General features: G+C 46.5%; 1 protein-coding gene across 2 annotated transcripts in view; it reads left to right on the plus strand.

The window, feature by feature from the left end:
- PHR1 (photolyase 1) overlaps positions 1 to 15,551 on the plus strand; it is an 80,616-nt gene that overhangs the window by 64,261 nt on the left and 804 nt on the right. For both annotated transcript variants that reach the window (XM_086499786.1, XM_086499787.1), the window contains exons 2-7: positions 13,822 to 14,165; positions 14,236 to 14,476; positions 14,626 to 14,783; positions 15,107 to 15,143; positions 15,225 to 15,283; positions 15,431 to 15,512. In XM_086499786.1, the coding sequence (XP_086355912.1) occupies positions 13,822 to 14,165; positions 14,236 to 14,476; positions 14,626 to 14,783; positions 15,107 to 15,143; positions 15,225 to 15,283; positions 15,431 to 15,512 (921 nt within the window). The remainder of the gene's footprint in view (positions 1 to 13,821; positions 14,166 to 14,235; positions 14,477 to 14,625; positions 14,784 to 15,106; positions 15,144 to 15,224; positions 15,284 to 15,430; positions 15,513 to 15,551) is intronic.

The raw sequence follows: 15,551 nt of genomic DNA on the forward strand, positions 1-15,551 counted from the left end.
AGTTCTAAGGCTCTAGACCAAAGAGTGTTGGACGTTTCGGCGGAAGGGCAGTCAATTTTTGGACCTCTACCCTTCCGCCTACTAAGTACATTTGACCGATTGGCTACAATGCTCACTCGTTCTGTGATCAGCTCGCTTCGAACCCACGACTTTGTAAGTTGGTAAAACTTCTTTTGTTGCTTTAGCTTCTTCACTTAGGGTTTAGGCCTTTGAGCCGAGATTTGCAGGTTGGCTCCGTTCTTCAGTGGCTTGACACATTAGCAATTTGTGACATGCTCTGATACCATTGTCTTAAGACGGGCACCACGTGCCAACGGAAAAGAACAAACTGAACAACTTTAAACACTTCAATAACAACTGAATTGAAAGAGAGTATCAGCCCCAAACCTTGGCGTCCCTTTCGGTATTATATTGCTTCAAATGAGTACAATGCCGGTACTCCAATCCTTGCTCCTTCACACTGAAGCATGCCAAAGAATGAGCCCTCTCCACAAATATAAAGGCCCTTGGGCTTGAAAAGCGGTTACATGAAAAGTAATCAAACTCAAAAGCAACTGGTCCAACTGTTGCAAGCGCAAAAGCAAGAAAATCCGTATAGCTGCCACGTCATCATCTGCCAGCACGAATTTCGTGAATCCATATAGCTTGCCACGTCATCAGCGTAAAACGCTGGCGTCCATATGGTTGCCACGTCATCAATTTTTACGCTATTTTTTGTGTGTGAGGGTCCAACCTTATTTTAACGCCTTTATGTCACTTCGGCCTCATCGGAGGAGCTCCCATAAGTTGGTGGGAACTCTTCTTTAAAAATAAGCCACTCGGCAAGACTTTGTAAGTCTGTAAAACTTTTTCTACTGCTTCAGCTTCTTCACTTAGGGTTTTAGGCCTTTGAGTCGGGATCTGCAGGTTGGCTCCGTTCTTCAATGGCTTGACACTCAGCAATTTGTGACAGTACCCAGTACCAGTAGCCTTAGTACCAGTACCCAACATCAATAGCATCAGTACCCATCAGCATCAGCATCTCAACAATTAGCATCATTGTATCAGCATAGTAAAGAAAGTACTTGCTCTGGCAACAGAGCAAGGGGGCCCTTGAGGGTTTGGGACTCGACATTCGGTGTCGTCTCTTCTCTCTCTCTCTCTCTCTCTCTCTCTCTCTCTCTCTCTCTCTCTCGTGTGTCTCTCTTATCATTCAGTTTAGTTAAGTTCTTTCAGGTGAAGTTAAGTGTCCCTTGTGTTTGTGCGGAGTACTAGGTCCGAGCTAAACACTTCCGTTGCATCTGAGAAAAATGAAATGAAATGAAATGTTATATTAACATCTTCAAAAGGCCAGAATGACCTATGAGACCAAACTGATACAAAAGTGGTGAATCTGCTACAATGTCTGGGTACCTTAGTACTGAAGTACTAAGTGTGAAAAGTGTGAAAGTGTGAAAATAAATGTGAAAAACTAAATACAAAGTTAAAATAAACTTCTTAGGAGCATTCTGGGTGTCTGGCTAGAATGCTTCTAATCCTTTGTTGTAGTCTCCTCCGGTGAAGTGTGCTTCTGCATCTCGGTCGTGGTCGTCTCGATTTTCTAAGCTCAATCGCCCTGTCAATGAGGGTGCCTTTGGTATGAGTGTGGGTACTCCTTTGTGCTGGCTGCTGGCCTCTTGTTTCTCCTTCCACTCCTGCTTCTCTCGATCCGAAGAAATCTGTGATCTGCCTCTGAGGCTGTAGTGCTCTTTGTCTTCTCATTAGATTATCCCTGTGCCGATGTAGTTCCAGTAGGTACAAGCCTAAGCATCTTTGATCTTGGTATTGCATGACTCCATCTAGAGGTCCAAAGCCTTCTTTAAATAGGCAATGGAAACGCCCATGTATCTCATAGTAGACGGTGCAATGGCATATGTAGTGTAATTCTGTCTCCGGCTCCATTCCGCATAACTTGCAAATTCTGCTCTCAGGTGGGATTCCCCTAAATCTGCCAAATTCAATTTCCAGCTGGTGTGAGGATGTACGAATCTGACCAATAGCACATCTCAAACCATGAGACAGGCAGGTATCCATGTAGCTCGGGCGAATCACAAATCCATCTTCAGATAGCTGTAGGAAGTTTTCTTTGTAGTCGGCCATCTTCGTGCCCAATTCTTGTGTAGGGTCTACCCATGTCCTCTTAGTATCCAACTGTATAAGATCTTGACAGATGATTTTATTAATCTCCATTCGTGTAATTGCGAGTGATGGAGCCTCAAGAGAGTATTGGAAGGGGGGTAATCTTTCCATACTGAACCCGTGTCTTTGAAACCACGAGGATAGTTGCGTATACCAGCATGATGTATCCCCTTTCATTGCTAATTGTCGAGAGGATTCGAGGGCCAGTCTAGTATATTGGCAATTATTTGTATCCCACAAACCATGTATAAAGGACACTGATCTGGTAAGAGCTTCAATTTCTATCGGAGGGGCAGCTAGTTCCGCTCGGGTAATCGCGTGTGGTACGGAGGCCTTGGCTCTAATCATTTGGGAAATCATAGATACCAAAGGTCTCTCCATTGACTTCCAATTATCCTGATCCACAGATGGTCCCCAAATCTGGACCCCATAAAGCATAGCCGAAGCCACCACAGTATCAAAGAGCCAAAGTTTTGTTCGTGGTTCCTGAAACTGCACTTGTGAACACATCCTCTCCAACCCTCCCAAGGCCGCAGAGGCTCTGGACAATCTAGCATCCACTGCTTTCTTAAGAGTAAACTTCGGTCCTGCAAATACCACACCAAGGTATGTGTATGCATCTGTGTACTCTACTGTATCCTGGCCATATGCAAATGTAGGTGCCGATCTCCTAACCCACTACGGCGTGGTGTTTAACACCATAACTTTGGTTTTACCTAAGTTTACCGACAGTCCACTGTCCTTCGCGAATTTATGTAATGCATCTAGCTGCCTCTGCATTCCATCTGGTGATTCTGCTATCAATACAATATCATCTGCATACAACAACAAAGGGATCCATGACCCTGCAAGTTGAGCACCTCTGTCACCCTCTCTATCAATGTAATCTGATACCTCATCTATGTACATACCAAATAAAGTAGGGGACAGTGGGCATCCCTGCCTTACTCCAACGGTGGAATGAACAATGTCGGAATCCCCTTTTGGAGTACGTACATAACCAGTTACTGACCCGTATAAGGCCATGATCCCCCAAATAATCTCTTTGGGGACCCCTAACTCTTGCATCCTGCGCATCAATCTGGCCCTTGGTACTGTATCAAAAGCTTTTCGAAAATCCACAAAGCAACAATACATCCTTCTCCCGCTTGCTCTTCCTTCCTCAATAATGGCTTTGAGCGTAAGAATATGATCTAAAGTGGAATAACCCCTCCTGAATCCAGCTTGTCCTGTTGTCCTTGTGTCCTCATTCTCTGCCCATCTACTCAATTTTTGTTCAAGAATGGATGCGTACAGTCGGGTCAATGTGTGACCTACCATAATGGTACGGTAGTTCCCGGGTATCATAGGATCCCTTGACTTGAAAATAGGTACGATAATAGATAATTTCCAAGATTCAGGTAATCCTTCACACATGACCCGATTAAACAGACGAGCAAGGACTTCTGAAGGTAGATCCCTGGCATGGATCAGATGTTCTGCTACTAAACCATCATGATCATATGCTCTTCTTGTCTTCATCTTATCAATCAATTTTTTCACCATTTCCGTAGTAAAGAAAGTACTAGTAGCAGGGCATGGCTCTAGCGGATCTGGTAATGGAGGTTGTCCAGATACCATATATAATGATGTTACATATTGACCCCAAATCTCAGGAGAAGTAATCGTCGGAGGCGGTGAGTGCTCGTGAAATAAACGCCAGGCCTCATGTGAGTCCTGACTCAAGAAGAGCTGATATAAATCCTTCTCCAGTTTGGCTAAAAATGACCTTTTCTTGCGACGTACTATACGCCGAAGAGCAATCCGAGATTGCTTATATGTGATGATCCCAAGTGTAAGCTCTTTCTGGACCCGGGTTCTCGTCTCTCTGCATTCCTCGTCATACCAACTATTTTGAGGCATGTTCCCAGATCCTCTCTTCTGATCAGGTTGAGTATGTGGGTATGCCTCTTGTGCTGCTCCATGTAGTATCTCTGTTAACTGAGAAGTAATCTCCTCTACAGTATATACTGGCTCGGCTGCCCACATCCTACTATAGATCTTTTCCACATAGATTTAATCAATCTCTGGTGTGAAAGTATATCTTGTGTGTGTCTTCTTCCTTTGTACTTGAGAGGCATTGTATTGGAAGGAAATTGATAAGGTCAAGAGAGCATGATCCACTGCAATCCCGACCGGTCTGGGTCCCACCTTAAAGTCCTCGATACTAGAAATAAAGCTTGGTGAAGTCATGACATAATCAATCCACTGTACTGGCCCCATGCCTGTGCAGGAAGCATGTGAATCCCCCAGATAAAGGGAAATTCTCTAGACCATTAAGTATGGCCAAACCATGTATAGTTGCCATCTCCATGAGATGTCTCCCATATTCAGTGTGTTCTTTATCCTGTGAGTTTCTAGGAAGCCCCCTCTGTGATAAATCCACTTCTCTGAGCATTTCCTCGGAAGTATCATAGAATACTGCTTGAGAGTTGGCCGTTCTGGCATTAAAGTCTCCTAAGAGAACGATGTCTCCATCTCTAGAGAACTCCCATATGTCATTATTCAATATGGAGAAAGGGGACTGTCCTTTAGGTGAGGAGTAGACTGATGTACTTGGAGGGAAGTAGCATATAGCGATATATAGAAATCTACATGCCTCAGCTCTCATTCTCACCTTGCTTGTTCATCTTTCCTGATAATCTGTAGTAGTGGTTTCACCTCCTCTTTAAATAAGACTACTGCTCCTCCTGAACCCCGGCTACCCTGTAGAGATCTCTTGTTTGGTCGACCAGCTGTTTCCCATAAATAACCCTTCACATGTGGCATAAGCTGTCCCGGTATCTGGTGTGTCTCTAAGTAGAAAACTATGTCTTTGTCCCTAAAGCTGCCTTCTTCAAAGGCACCTACATCTAGCCTATATGATCCATTACAATTCTACGCCGCTATCCGGAGCGTCGCCCCATAGGTCTCGCACCGTCATGATGAGCGCTTTTCCAGAACTACTACTTTCCCTCTATAAAAGGCGATTTTCCCCTTTTCTCTTGCTGCCCTGATCTCTGGCATCAACTCTTGCATGTGTGCCACTTGTGCCAATGTAAGGTCATCTCCCAGGAAAATACCGGTTTTCTTAAGAGTTGGCCTCTTCTTTAGAAATTCTTTCCTTATTTCTATATTTGGGAAACGTAGAATAAGTGCCCTATCCTTTACATTTCCCTTCTCATCGATTCCTTTCTTGCCCACTCTCCATGCACTTGTGTGAGTAGGCTCTGTGATGCCCATGCGTCGTAGCAGTTCCTTCACTTCTTCATCTACATTCTCTTTGTCTTTGACTCTTGTGACCTGCACATGCAGAGCCCGATTCTTCCTTTTCTGCTCTTCCTCAATGGTCAAATTAATAATGGTGGTGGTAGGTGTGGTCTCGGGCATCTGGGCCTTCCCTTTCTTCGCATCCTCAATCCATTTCTCTGCTTCATCAACCTTTTCTTGTGTCTTAAAAAGACGTTCCGCCCATGAAGATGCCGTTTTCGATTTCTGTTCATCTCCTTCCCGTAGAGCTTTCATTTGATCCTTCATGTCCTCGAGCTCCTTCAACACCGAAGGTTGGTCGTCTCCCTTCTCCTTAGTTGCAGATTTGCAAGCCGCAAGTTCTCCTTTTAGCTCCTCGATTATTGCATCTTTTTTCCCCATGTGCTTTTCCATATGTGTTCTCCATGCTTCAAAACTTGCTACTGCCTCATCGAGTTTCTTTTGCATAATGCATTCTGTTACATTTACTTCGGCCTTGATTAGGTTTCGTAATTCGTTTTCAAGATCTGAATTTCCTCATTCTGTATCCCCCAGATCTGTCTCCTTAGTTCTCTCATCATGTCTCCATACATGGAGTTCCTATAGCTGTCAGCGCTCGCGTGCATTTCCTTCTTGATGTCATCCCTCATATAGTTTAGCTCTGATTTGAGCATCACATGGACCTTCTCCATCATTAGCTCATCATGTATCCTGGAGGTTTTCCCAACTCGTAAGGATCCTGGTGATAGTACAGTATCTTTGTTTTTCCGTTTAAATGTAGCTGTTGTTTTTTTGGGGTGGTGTAGCTATCTACACCTGGCCCTTCCCCTTCGGTAGGCGGATCCATCGAACCCGAGCCACAAATGTGGCGACCCCTGCTACCTATGGAATCTTTGGCAAAGGCAGCGCCTGTCTGTAGTTATGGTGGCACCCAAATTTGGTAGCCCTTCGGGGTGGTGCGCGACGGTGGAGAGAGAGAGAGAGAGAGAGAGAGAGAGAGAGAGAGAGAGAGAGAGAGAGAGAGAGAACTGAAATGAAATGAAATATTAACGTCTTCAAAAGGCCATAATGACCTATGAGAACCGAAAGTTACAAAGTGGTGGATATGATACAAAGTCAGAGTAACAAAATAACCTAACAACAGTACAAAAACAAAGATATATACTATGGGGTCCTAAGTTGGTTGATGTGAGCCAAGCAACAAACTAAGCAAGAAATGGGCGGCTTGTTGGGATAGTTGAATCACAAGAGATCTATCATCGGTTGTTGGCGAATCTCATCAATTTCCTCCATGGTTAGTAGTCTGATCGGGCGTCGTGCATGCCTGGCCAGCGTGCTCCGAATTTTCTGTCGTAGCCTCCGTCGATGCTGTGTAGTTCTTCGCAGTCGTGGGCGCTTGGATTTCCCCAATTCAATCGCTCGGTCAATCAGTGTGCCTCTGTTGTGAGACGAGGGGGAGCTTTGCTGTGGGAGTGGCTCTTGCGGCTGTCCCGTGTCTACTCTGAAAAAGTCTGTGATCCGTCTTTGAGACTGGCTAGCCTCTCCATTCATCCAGCTATCTCTGTGTCTGCGCAGCTCGAGCAAGAACAAACCCAGACATCTTTGATCTTCGTATCCCATGACTCTTGAGAGTGGTCCAAAACCCTCTCTGAACAAGCAGTGGAATCGGCCTCGTATCTCGTAGTAGACGGGGCAGTGGCATGTATAGTGTAGCTCGGTCTCAGGTTCCATGTTACACAAGGGGCAAGTCCGGTCTTCTGTTGGTACTCCGCTTTATCTCCCAGTTTCAATCCGCAACTGGTGAGAGGATGTGCGTAACTGGCCAATAGCACATCGTATCCCATGAGACAAATGGGTATCCATGTATTTGGGTCTCGTCACAAAACCATCTTCCGTGAGCTGGAGAAGGTGGTCTTTGTAGAAAGCCATCTTCGTGCCCAATTCCTGTGCTGGTTGTATCCACGTCCTCCTGGTGTCTAGTTGGGTCAAGTCTTGGCGGATGAGCTTGGTGATCTCTGACTGTGTAAGAGTGAGAGATGGTGCATCCAATGAGTAATGGAATGGTGGCAGCCTGTCGATGCTGAACCCATGTGCCTGAAACCATGATGTCATCTCCCCATACCAGCATGTTGTATCTCCTTGTATGGCTAATTGTCGAGAGGATTCAAGTGCTATGCGAGCATATCTGTTTCTAGGAAGTTCCCATGTGCGGTTTATGAAGGAGACTGATCTGGTGAGCGCCTCCACCACTAGTGGGGGGGCCGCTAGCTCTGCTCGGATAATGGCTCGTGGTACCGATGCCTTGGCTCTAATGAGCCGCGAGATCATAGAAACGAGAGGTTTCTCCATGTTCCCCCAACCGTCTGTGCAACTCGGCCTCCCGTGGTGGTCCAGTGAAGGTCCCCATATCTCGGTTCCATAAAGCAATGCTGAAGCCACCAAGGTGTCAAAGAGCCAGAGCTTCGTCCGGGGCTCTTGAAACTTAACCTGCGAACACATCCTTTCCAATCTACCCAATGCTGCGTGGGCTCTAGTAAGTCTGGTCTTAGCTGCTCTTCTGAATGAGAATGCAGGTCCGCTAAAAACCACTCCAAGGTAAGTGTAAGCGTCTGTGTACTCCACAGTCTCCTGGCCGTATGTGAATGTAGGTGCTGACCTCCCGATCCACTGTGGGGTGGTATTAAACACCATAACCTTGGTTTTACCCAGATTGACAGACAAACCACTTTCGTGGGCAAACGTATGCAAAGCATCCAATTGACGTTCCATTCCCTCTGGGGATTCGGAGATCAACACTATGTCATCAGCATATAACAAAAGTGGAATCCATGTCCCTGCCAACCGAGCACCTTTATCTCCATCGGTGTCTATGTAGTCAGAAATCTCATCCACATACATACCGAAAAGAGTAGGAGAGAGCGGGCAGCCCTGCTTCACCTGAATAGTGGAGTGAACCGGTGTAGAAAGTCCCTCCAAGGTGCGTACATGCCCTACTATTGATCTGTACAATGCCATGGTCCCCCAAATGAGTTCTGTGGGTACCCCCATTTCCTGTAGTCTGCGCATCAGTCTAGCTCTGGGTACTGTGTCGAAAGCTTTGCGGAAGTCCACAGAGCTACAATAGATCCGTCTCCCATGAGATCTGCCTTCCTCGATGATGGCCCTGAGTGTCAGGATATGGTCAAGAGTAGAGAAGGGATGCATACAACCGTGCCAGTGTGTGCCCAATCATAATAGTGCGATAATTCCCAGGCTCCATGGGGTCTCCGGATTTGAAGATAGGTACGATCATAGATAGGCTCCAAGTGTCCGGTAGGCCCTCACATATGGCACGGTTAAACATAACTGCTAGAAGCTCTACTAGTAGGTCTTTGGCATGCATGAAATGCTCAGCGACTAGGCCGTCATGATCATATGCTCTCCCAGTCTTCATCCTGTCAATAGCTTTCTTCACCATCTCAGCGGTGAAAAAGACACATGCGTGTGGGCATGGATTGGGGGGGGGGGGGTCGGGGAGGGGCGGCTGTCCAGGTACTGTGTACAAAGATGATGCGTACTAACCCCAGGTCTTTGCGGAGGAAATAGTAGGGGGGGGGGGATTGCTCATGAAAAAGCCGCCACGCCTCACGCGAGTCCTGACTCAAGAATAGCTGATATAGATCCTGCTCGAGTCGAGCCAAAAAAGCCCTCTTCTTCCGCCGCACCAGGCGTCGGAAGTCAATCTGCGACTGTCTGTGAGTGACGCCCCCCAGCAGCACCTCCTTCTGAAGTCTTGCTCTAGTCTGGCGGCACTCCTCATCGTACCAGTTGTTCTGAGGCGCTCCCTGATCGGCGGCTCTGCTCAGGCTTGGTGTGTGGGTATGCTTCTGCTGCTGCCTCATGTAATGTTTGTGTCAGTATAGTAGTTAGCTCCTCCAGAGGTCGCCCCGGGTCCTCAGTGCATAGGCGTCTGTAGAATCCGTCCATGTATACAGAATCCGTCTCCCGTGTGAATGTGTAGCGAGTGGGGGCCGCTACTCGTGGCCTGTGTGCTACACTGAACTGGAAGGAGATGGTCATCGACACCAGGGCATGATCCACTGCCACCCCGATCGGTCTGGGCCCAACTGTGAGATCCTGGATACTAGAGATGAGATTCGGCTGTGCCATGACATAGTCCACAGTGCTGGCTCCATGTCTGTGTGGGAAGCATGTAAAACCTCCCGCAGCAGGAAATCTCTGTAGGCCGTTCAAGATGGCCAATCCATGTGCAGTGCCCATGTCTATCAGGTGTCGCCCATACTCAGTATATTCCACATCGTGTGATAGTCTGGAAAGGCCCGTCTCTGCTACATCTAGCTCTCTTAGCATCTCCTCTGAAGTATCATAAAACACTGCTTGGTGATGGGCAGTCCTAGCATTGAAGTCCCCTAGGATGATAATGTCACCATCCCTAGAGAACTCCCATATGTCATCATCCAAAATAGAGAAAGGGGACTGTCCTCTGGGTGATGCATAGACTGATGTACTCGGGGGAAAGTAGCAAATAGCTAGATAGAGGTATCTGCCTGTCTCTGCTTTCAGTCTCACCCACATGTACCTAGCTTGCTCGTCCCTGCGGGCTATGTGTATCAGTGGCTGCAGATCCTCTCTAAATAACACTGCCACTCCCCCCGAGCCCCGCCCTCTGTGCTCTGAGCGTGTCTCCTGTCTGTAGGCTGTCTCCCACCTGTATCCACTGATGTGTGGCATGGATTGCCCAGGGGCCTGGTGTGTCTCAGAGTAAAAGATGATGTCTCTTCCAGTAAAGCTATCCTCAAAAGCTCCCACATCAAGACGCATAGATCCATTGCAGTTCCAGGCAGCTACTTTGAGTGTGGTCCCATAAGTCTCGCACCGTCATGTGGAGCGTCGCTCTAGTATTACCACTTTTCCATCTCGGTAAAAAGCGATCTTGCCTTTTTCCCTTGCCGCTCTAATCTCCGTCATTACTTCCTGCATATGAGCGATCTGCGAGAGGGTGAGATCATCCCCGAGAGAGATGCCAGTCTCTTTAAGAGTTGGTATTTTTTTCAAGGACTTCTTCGCTTCCATGGAGGGAAAACGGAGGATGAGTGCTCTTTCTTTTGAGGTTTCTCCACTGCTTCCATTTTTCTTTATGTTGCCCACTCTCCATGCCCTTGTGTGCGTCGGCTCATGAATCCCCATCAAGGCTGTGAGTTCTTTTACTTCTTCGTCCACATTGCCTTTGTCTTTAAGACCGCAAATTCTCACATGTAAAGCGCGCACCCTTCTCCTCTGCTCCTCCTCAAGTGTCTGATTAATGATGTTGTTGGGTGTGGACGTGGGCATTATCTCCTTGCCTTTCCCTTTCTTGGCCACCTTGATCCATTTCTCGGCTTCGTCCGCCTTCTGTTGAGTTTTGGTAAGAACATCCACCCAAGAAGTCGTCATTTCTTTGTGTTGCTCTTCTCCCTCTTGGATGGCCCGTACTTGCTCCTTGATCGTGTTGATTTCTTCGATTACTGAGGGTTGCAGTTCGCCCTCTTCCAGTGTGTTTCTTGATCGTGCTTCGGCGAGATCTTTCTTGAGTGACGCGATCTCTTCCTCTTGCGTCGTCACTCGGTCTTCCAGCGTGCTTATCTTGCTCTCTTGGATCAACACGCGTCCTTCGAGTATGTTTATTGTACCCCAGAGAGTGCGGTTCATCTTGGTAATGGTCTCCGTCATTTCCTCTTTGCATTTTTGAATAGCATTCTCCAGGGGGTCGGCTTTATCGTTCATCTTCCTCATGCTTGATCGCCGTCCGCAAGGAGGGGGTTAGATGTACGTGTGCACCCACACTAGCAGCGGGCGTGACAGTTGGGCGAGTGGGGGAGCCGCCCGCAAGAGAGAAGACGCGTGTACACCCACACTAGCGGCGGGCGCGGCGAGTGGGGGAGCGTGAGGCGGTACGACTAGAGAGGGGCGTCGATAGTTACAGACGGGCGAGAGGGGAGAAAAAAGGGGGGGGGGGGTATGGTAAAGAGAATGGGGGAGGGGGGGTGGGGTTTTGTTTTTAATTATTATTATTATTATTTTAAAAAAAATTATTTATTTACTTCCTACGCGTAGGAGAAGGGGGGGGGGGGGGGGGGGGGGGGGGGGGGGGTTTGAAACCCTACGCGTAGAGGAAGGGGGAGGGACATCCTACGCGTAGCATGTGGGGAGGGGGGCATGGGCCTGCAGAGGCAGTGCGAGGGGAGGCGGCACAGCGGCTCAACAGGCGGGCGAAGCAGCGCGCGGGCAGGTGCAGGCGGGGATAGCGGGGCTGCAGGTGGGCACAGCGGCGTGTGAGCAGGGCAGCAAGCAGGGCGAGGGGCAGCGATGGAGCAGGGCAGCGGGCAGGGCGAGGGGGCAGCAGCAGGCGCAGGCGCAGGCGGACAGGGCGAGAGAGAGAGAGAGAGAGAGAGAGAGAGAGAGAGAGAGAGAGAGCCGCTCCCAAACGCACTAGCCCCAAAGACTGGTGCCCCTTTCGGTATTTCTTTCTTGATTGATGATCACAAAGTACAACTATGGCCAAGGGTCTCGTCTCTGCAATGCTCCCAAGCTACTCTGCCGGGAAGAGAGCCCCAACACTTCCTTATAAAGGTTACAAGGGGGCTCTAAAACTGGGCACCCCCAAAAGGTGCAAGTTCTAGGACTCCCCAAAAGTTGCCGCCAAAAGCCTGCCCAAGTTGGCCGTACGGCTGCGATGCCATCAGCGCTGCAAAACGTGGAAAACAGGCCACATCATCAGCGCATAGGATTTAGGGTTTTGGGCCTTTTGTCCAGCTTGTCCACTTCAGTGGACCTAACCTCTCCTTAATGGGTTAGGCCAATACCATAAGACTTTCATTCACAATCGTGTTGATCTGTAATGGAGAGTGGAGTGGCACTCTTTGTGCAGCCGGCATTGTGCCAGACTCAATGGCTGAATACTTGGATTGAGTTCTACACAGAGGTCCTCACATCTATGAATTCAAAGAGAAGATCCTTTCAGAAATTTAAAGACAAGATCTTTTTCCTTTGAGGACTATTTGCCAAGTCATTCCTCTCGAATCCAAACTTCTAGGAACTCTACTGGCCCCCTTCAAGTAGAACTCTAAAAGATACCTCTCTGAACATGTCCTATATGAATCCAGGGTTTGTCTTGATCCTTTCAATAGAATCTATAATTTCTTCTCATAGCCAAAGACGTGTCTTGATCCCTTAGTGTACTTGTTCAAAAAATTCCCCTAAACCATGCAACTTTCTACTTGTACAAATCAAAAGTCTCGACTCTCAATCTTTCCAAAAACTTGTCTTTCTACAACTTTACATCTTGATGATGTGGCGTGACCCGGACGGACTGGACTGGACCGGAAGAGGAGCAAAGCAGAGCCGACCGAACTTGACCCTGTGTTGGAAGGGCCCAGAAAACGTGGCACGTTTTGTAGCAGAAAACATGGGCCATACAGACTTCTGCTGGTGTGGCACCTTACAGACATTCTTGACTTTGTGTGTTTTATGTTGGGAGAGCCTTTGGGATGCTGATGATCGAAAGCATTGAGTGTTGGAAGCTTTTGGGTGGCTAATTAATAGAAGTAGATGATTTTAGTGCTTTTGGGCACTTTGTAAAGCAACTGTAAAATGATTTGCTCCAAGTACACATAAATATGTTGTCAAGGGTGAGCCATTATCCCTCAGACTTGGACGAGTGGGCTCACACTGGTGAAGTATGGCAAGGGATGCCTAGTTGAGGGGACAGACCCAGCTACGGCATTTGATTGGGGAACTCCACCTCATTGTGTCTCTTCTTTAGAGTTCTCTTTCATTTAAAGTTTGCTGCTTTCAGTCAGTTTGTGGTGGTGGTGTGTTTTACCGTCTTGTCAGGTTACTCGCCTGTTTCACTGGTATCAGAGCACGGGTCAATTCTTCTCGAAGAAAGAGTCCGATCCGAATTTTGCAGGAACCAACCATGGATGCATCATGACTGAGAAGAGGAATACGAGCATGTGGAAGAGAATAATGTTACCTTGTTTTCAGTCATTTTTTCTTCTGGCATGTTTGTTCCTCTCTCTCGTCATTGCAACTTTTTGCCTTCATTGATCTGCCAGTTTTCAATTATTTGAAAATGTTTCCTTCTGGTCATGTATGTTTGGCCATTCTAAAATTGAATATACTGTGTTGATGGCATAATGCATCAAAGAGAACAATCTTTTGATAAAAGTTCTTGTATGCTTGAGGAGAAACCTGATTCTTCTTGCAATATGCTGCATGTCTATCTAGTGTGGGTAAATGAATTGTTTATAAGGTAACTTTGTAGCTTGCTACTTTCTAACATATTGAGTTGATGGTAGAAGACTGCACATATGTAATCAATACATAATTTGTAACATCTTAAAGGCTGTCATGCAGGGAAAAGCCGAGGAAAATATTCCTGCCTTTGTTGAAAGATGTGGTGCATCGGTTCTTGTCATGGATTTTTCTCCCTTGCGAATTGGCAGAGCATGGAGAGAAGCTGTTTGTAGAGGAGTCCCATCTTCTGTTTCTGTCTTTGAGGTAGATGCCCATAATGTGGTCCCAGTTTGGGTTGCTTCTGAGAAGCAGGAGTATGGTGCTCGAACAATTCGCAGTAAAATTCAGAGGCATCTGCCAGAGTATTTGGTTGAGTATCCACCACTCACAGCCCCTAGCCACAAATGGACACTGGATAAACCTGAAAGTATAGATTGGGACTCGCTTATTGATGAAGTCATTAAGTAAGTCAAGGCTCTCTTTTTCTATTTAGCAAAAACTGGTTGGTTTTTAAATTGTCACGTGGGCTGATAGGAAAGGTGCAGAGGTGCCTGAAGTCAAATGGTGTGAGCCAGGGGAAGATGCTGCAATGGAGCTTCTTTTAGGAAAAAAGAAAGGGTTTTTAACAGTACGAATACGAAATTATGCAGACGATCGCAATGATCCTGCAAAGACTGCTGCGCTTTCAGGTCTATCACCATATTTGCATTATGGTCAAATTTCAGCCCAGCGCTGTGCTTTGGAGGGCCGCAAAGTTAGGAGAACACATACAAAGGTGTTTCAGCATAATATTTATCCTATTTTTATTTTTCTCCTCAAAAAGGATGGGACTTGTTGACAAGAGAACACACAATCTCAATCAATGGCATTATAGAGTGAGTTTATGATGACCATTTTAGGAGCCTTTTGATTTGGTTGTCTCAGGCTATTGATGCTTTTCTTGAGGAGCTAGTGATACGAAGGGAGCTGGCAGACAATTATTGTTTCTATCAGCCCCATTATGACAGTCTTCAAGGTGCCTACGAGTGGGCTCGCAATACCCTTTTGGCGCATGCTTCTGATAAGAGGGAGTACATTTACACGTGAGAACAATTCATTGGTCTTGCCATTTGTTCGAAAGAATTGCTTACTGTTAAAACCAATAATCTCAAAATGGCTATAATGAGTGCAAATTTTTACTGCCACCATTTACCTCTGTAAAGTTTGATATCATGTTTCAACTTCTTTCAATCGAGAAGGGTTGAGGCTGATGGTTATGGTTCAGCTGTGTTGTCATTTTTGGTTAATATCTAGTCATGAAGTACTGTTGTGAAGCAATTTTGTGTTGTGCATACTGGATCTGTCACTAGCTAATGCCTCGGTTTTAAGTCATCTCAACATTTGCGTTTTTCTGACTATGGTTCAGCCAAGAAGAGCTGGAGAAGGGGAAAACTTATGATGAAGTATGTTTCTCTTTTAATAAAAACTTCTCTGTTGATCTTCATGCCTTGTAATTTTTGTTTGCTTCTCTGTGATTGGCAAAGCTGTGGAATGCATCGCAACTCGAGATGGTTCACCTAGGAAAAATGCATGGATTTATGAGGTAATTTTTCACTGCTCTTATGCCACACACTCTAAAGATTTCAACAAAGTTTCTCATGTGGTTTTGTTTTGGAATTAAACAACAAACCACTTTGTTGTTTCTCATCTGGTGTTGTTCAACCAAATATATAAATATTCTCTTTGACAGGATGTATTGGGCAAAGAAAATACTTGAATGGACATCAGGGCCAGAAGAAGCACTCGCTATTGCAATCTATCTGAATGATAAGGTTGTAATTTTCAACTTTCCAAAGTAGCGGCCTATTGAA

This window comes from Adiantum capillus-veneris, chromosome 25, assembly GCF_014529385.1.
Source record: "Adiantum capillus-veneris isolate H3 chromosome 25, ASM1452938v2, whole genome shotgun sequence".
Classification (NCBI taxonomy): domain Eukaryota; kingdom Viridiplantae; phylum Streptophyta; class Polypodiopsida; order Polypodiales; family Pteridaceae; genus Adiantum; species Adiantum capillus-veneris.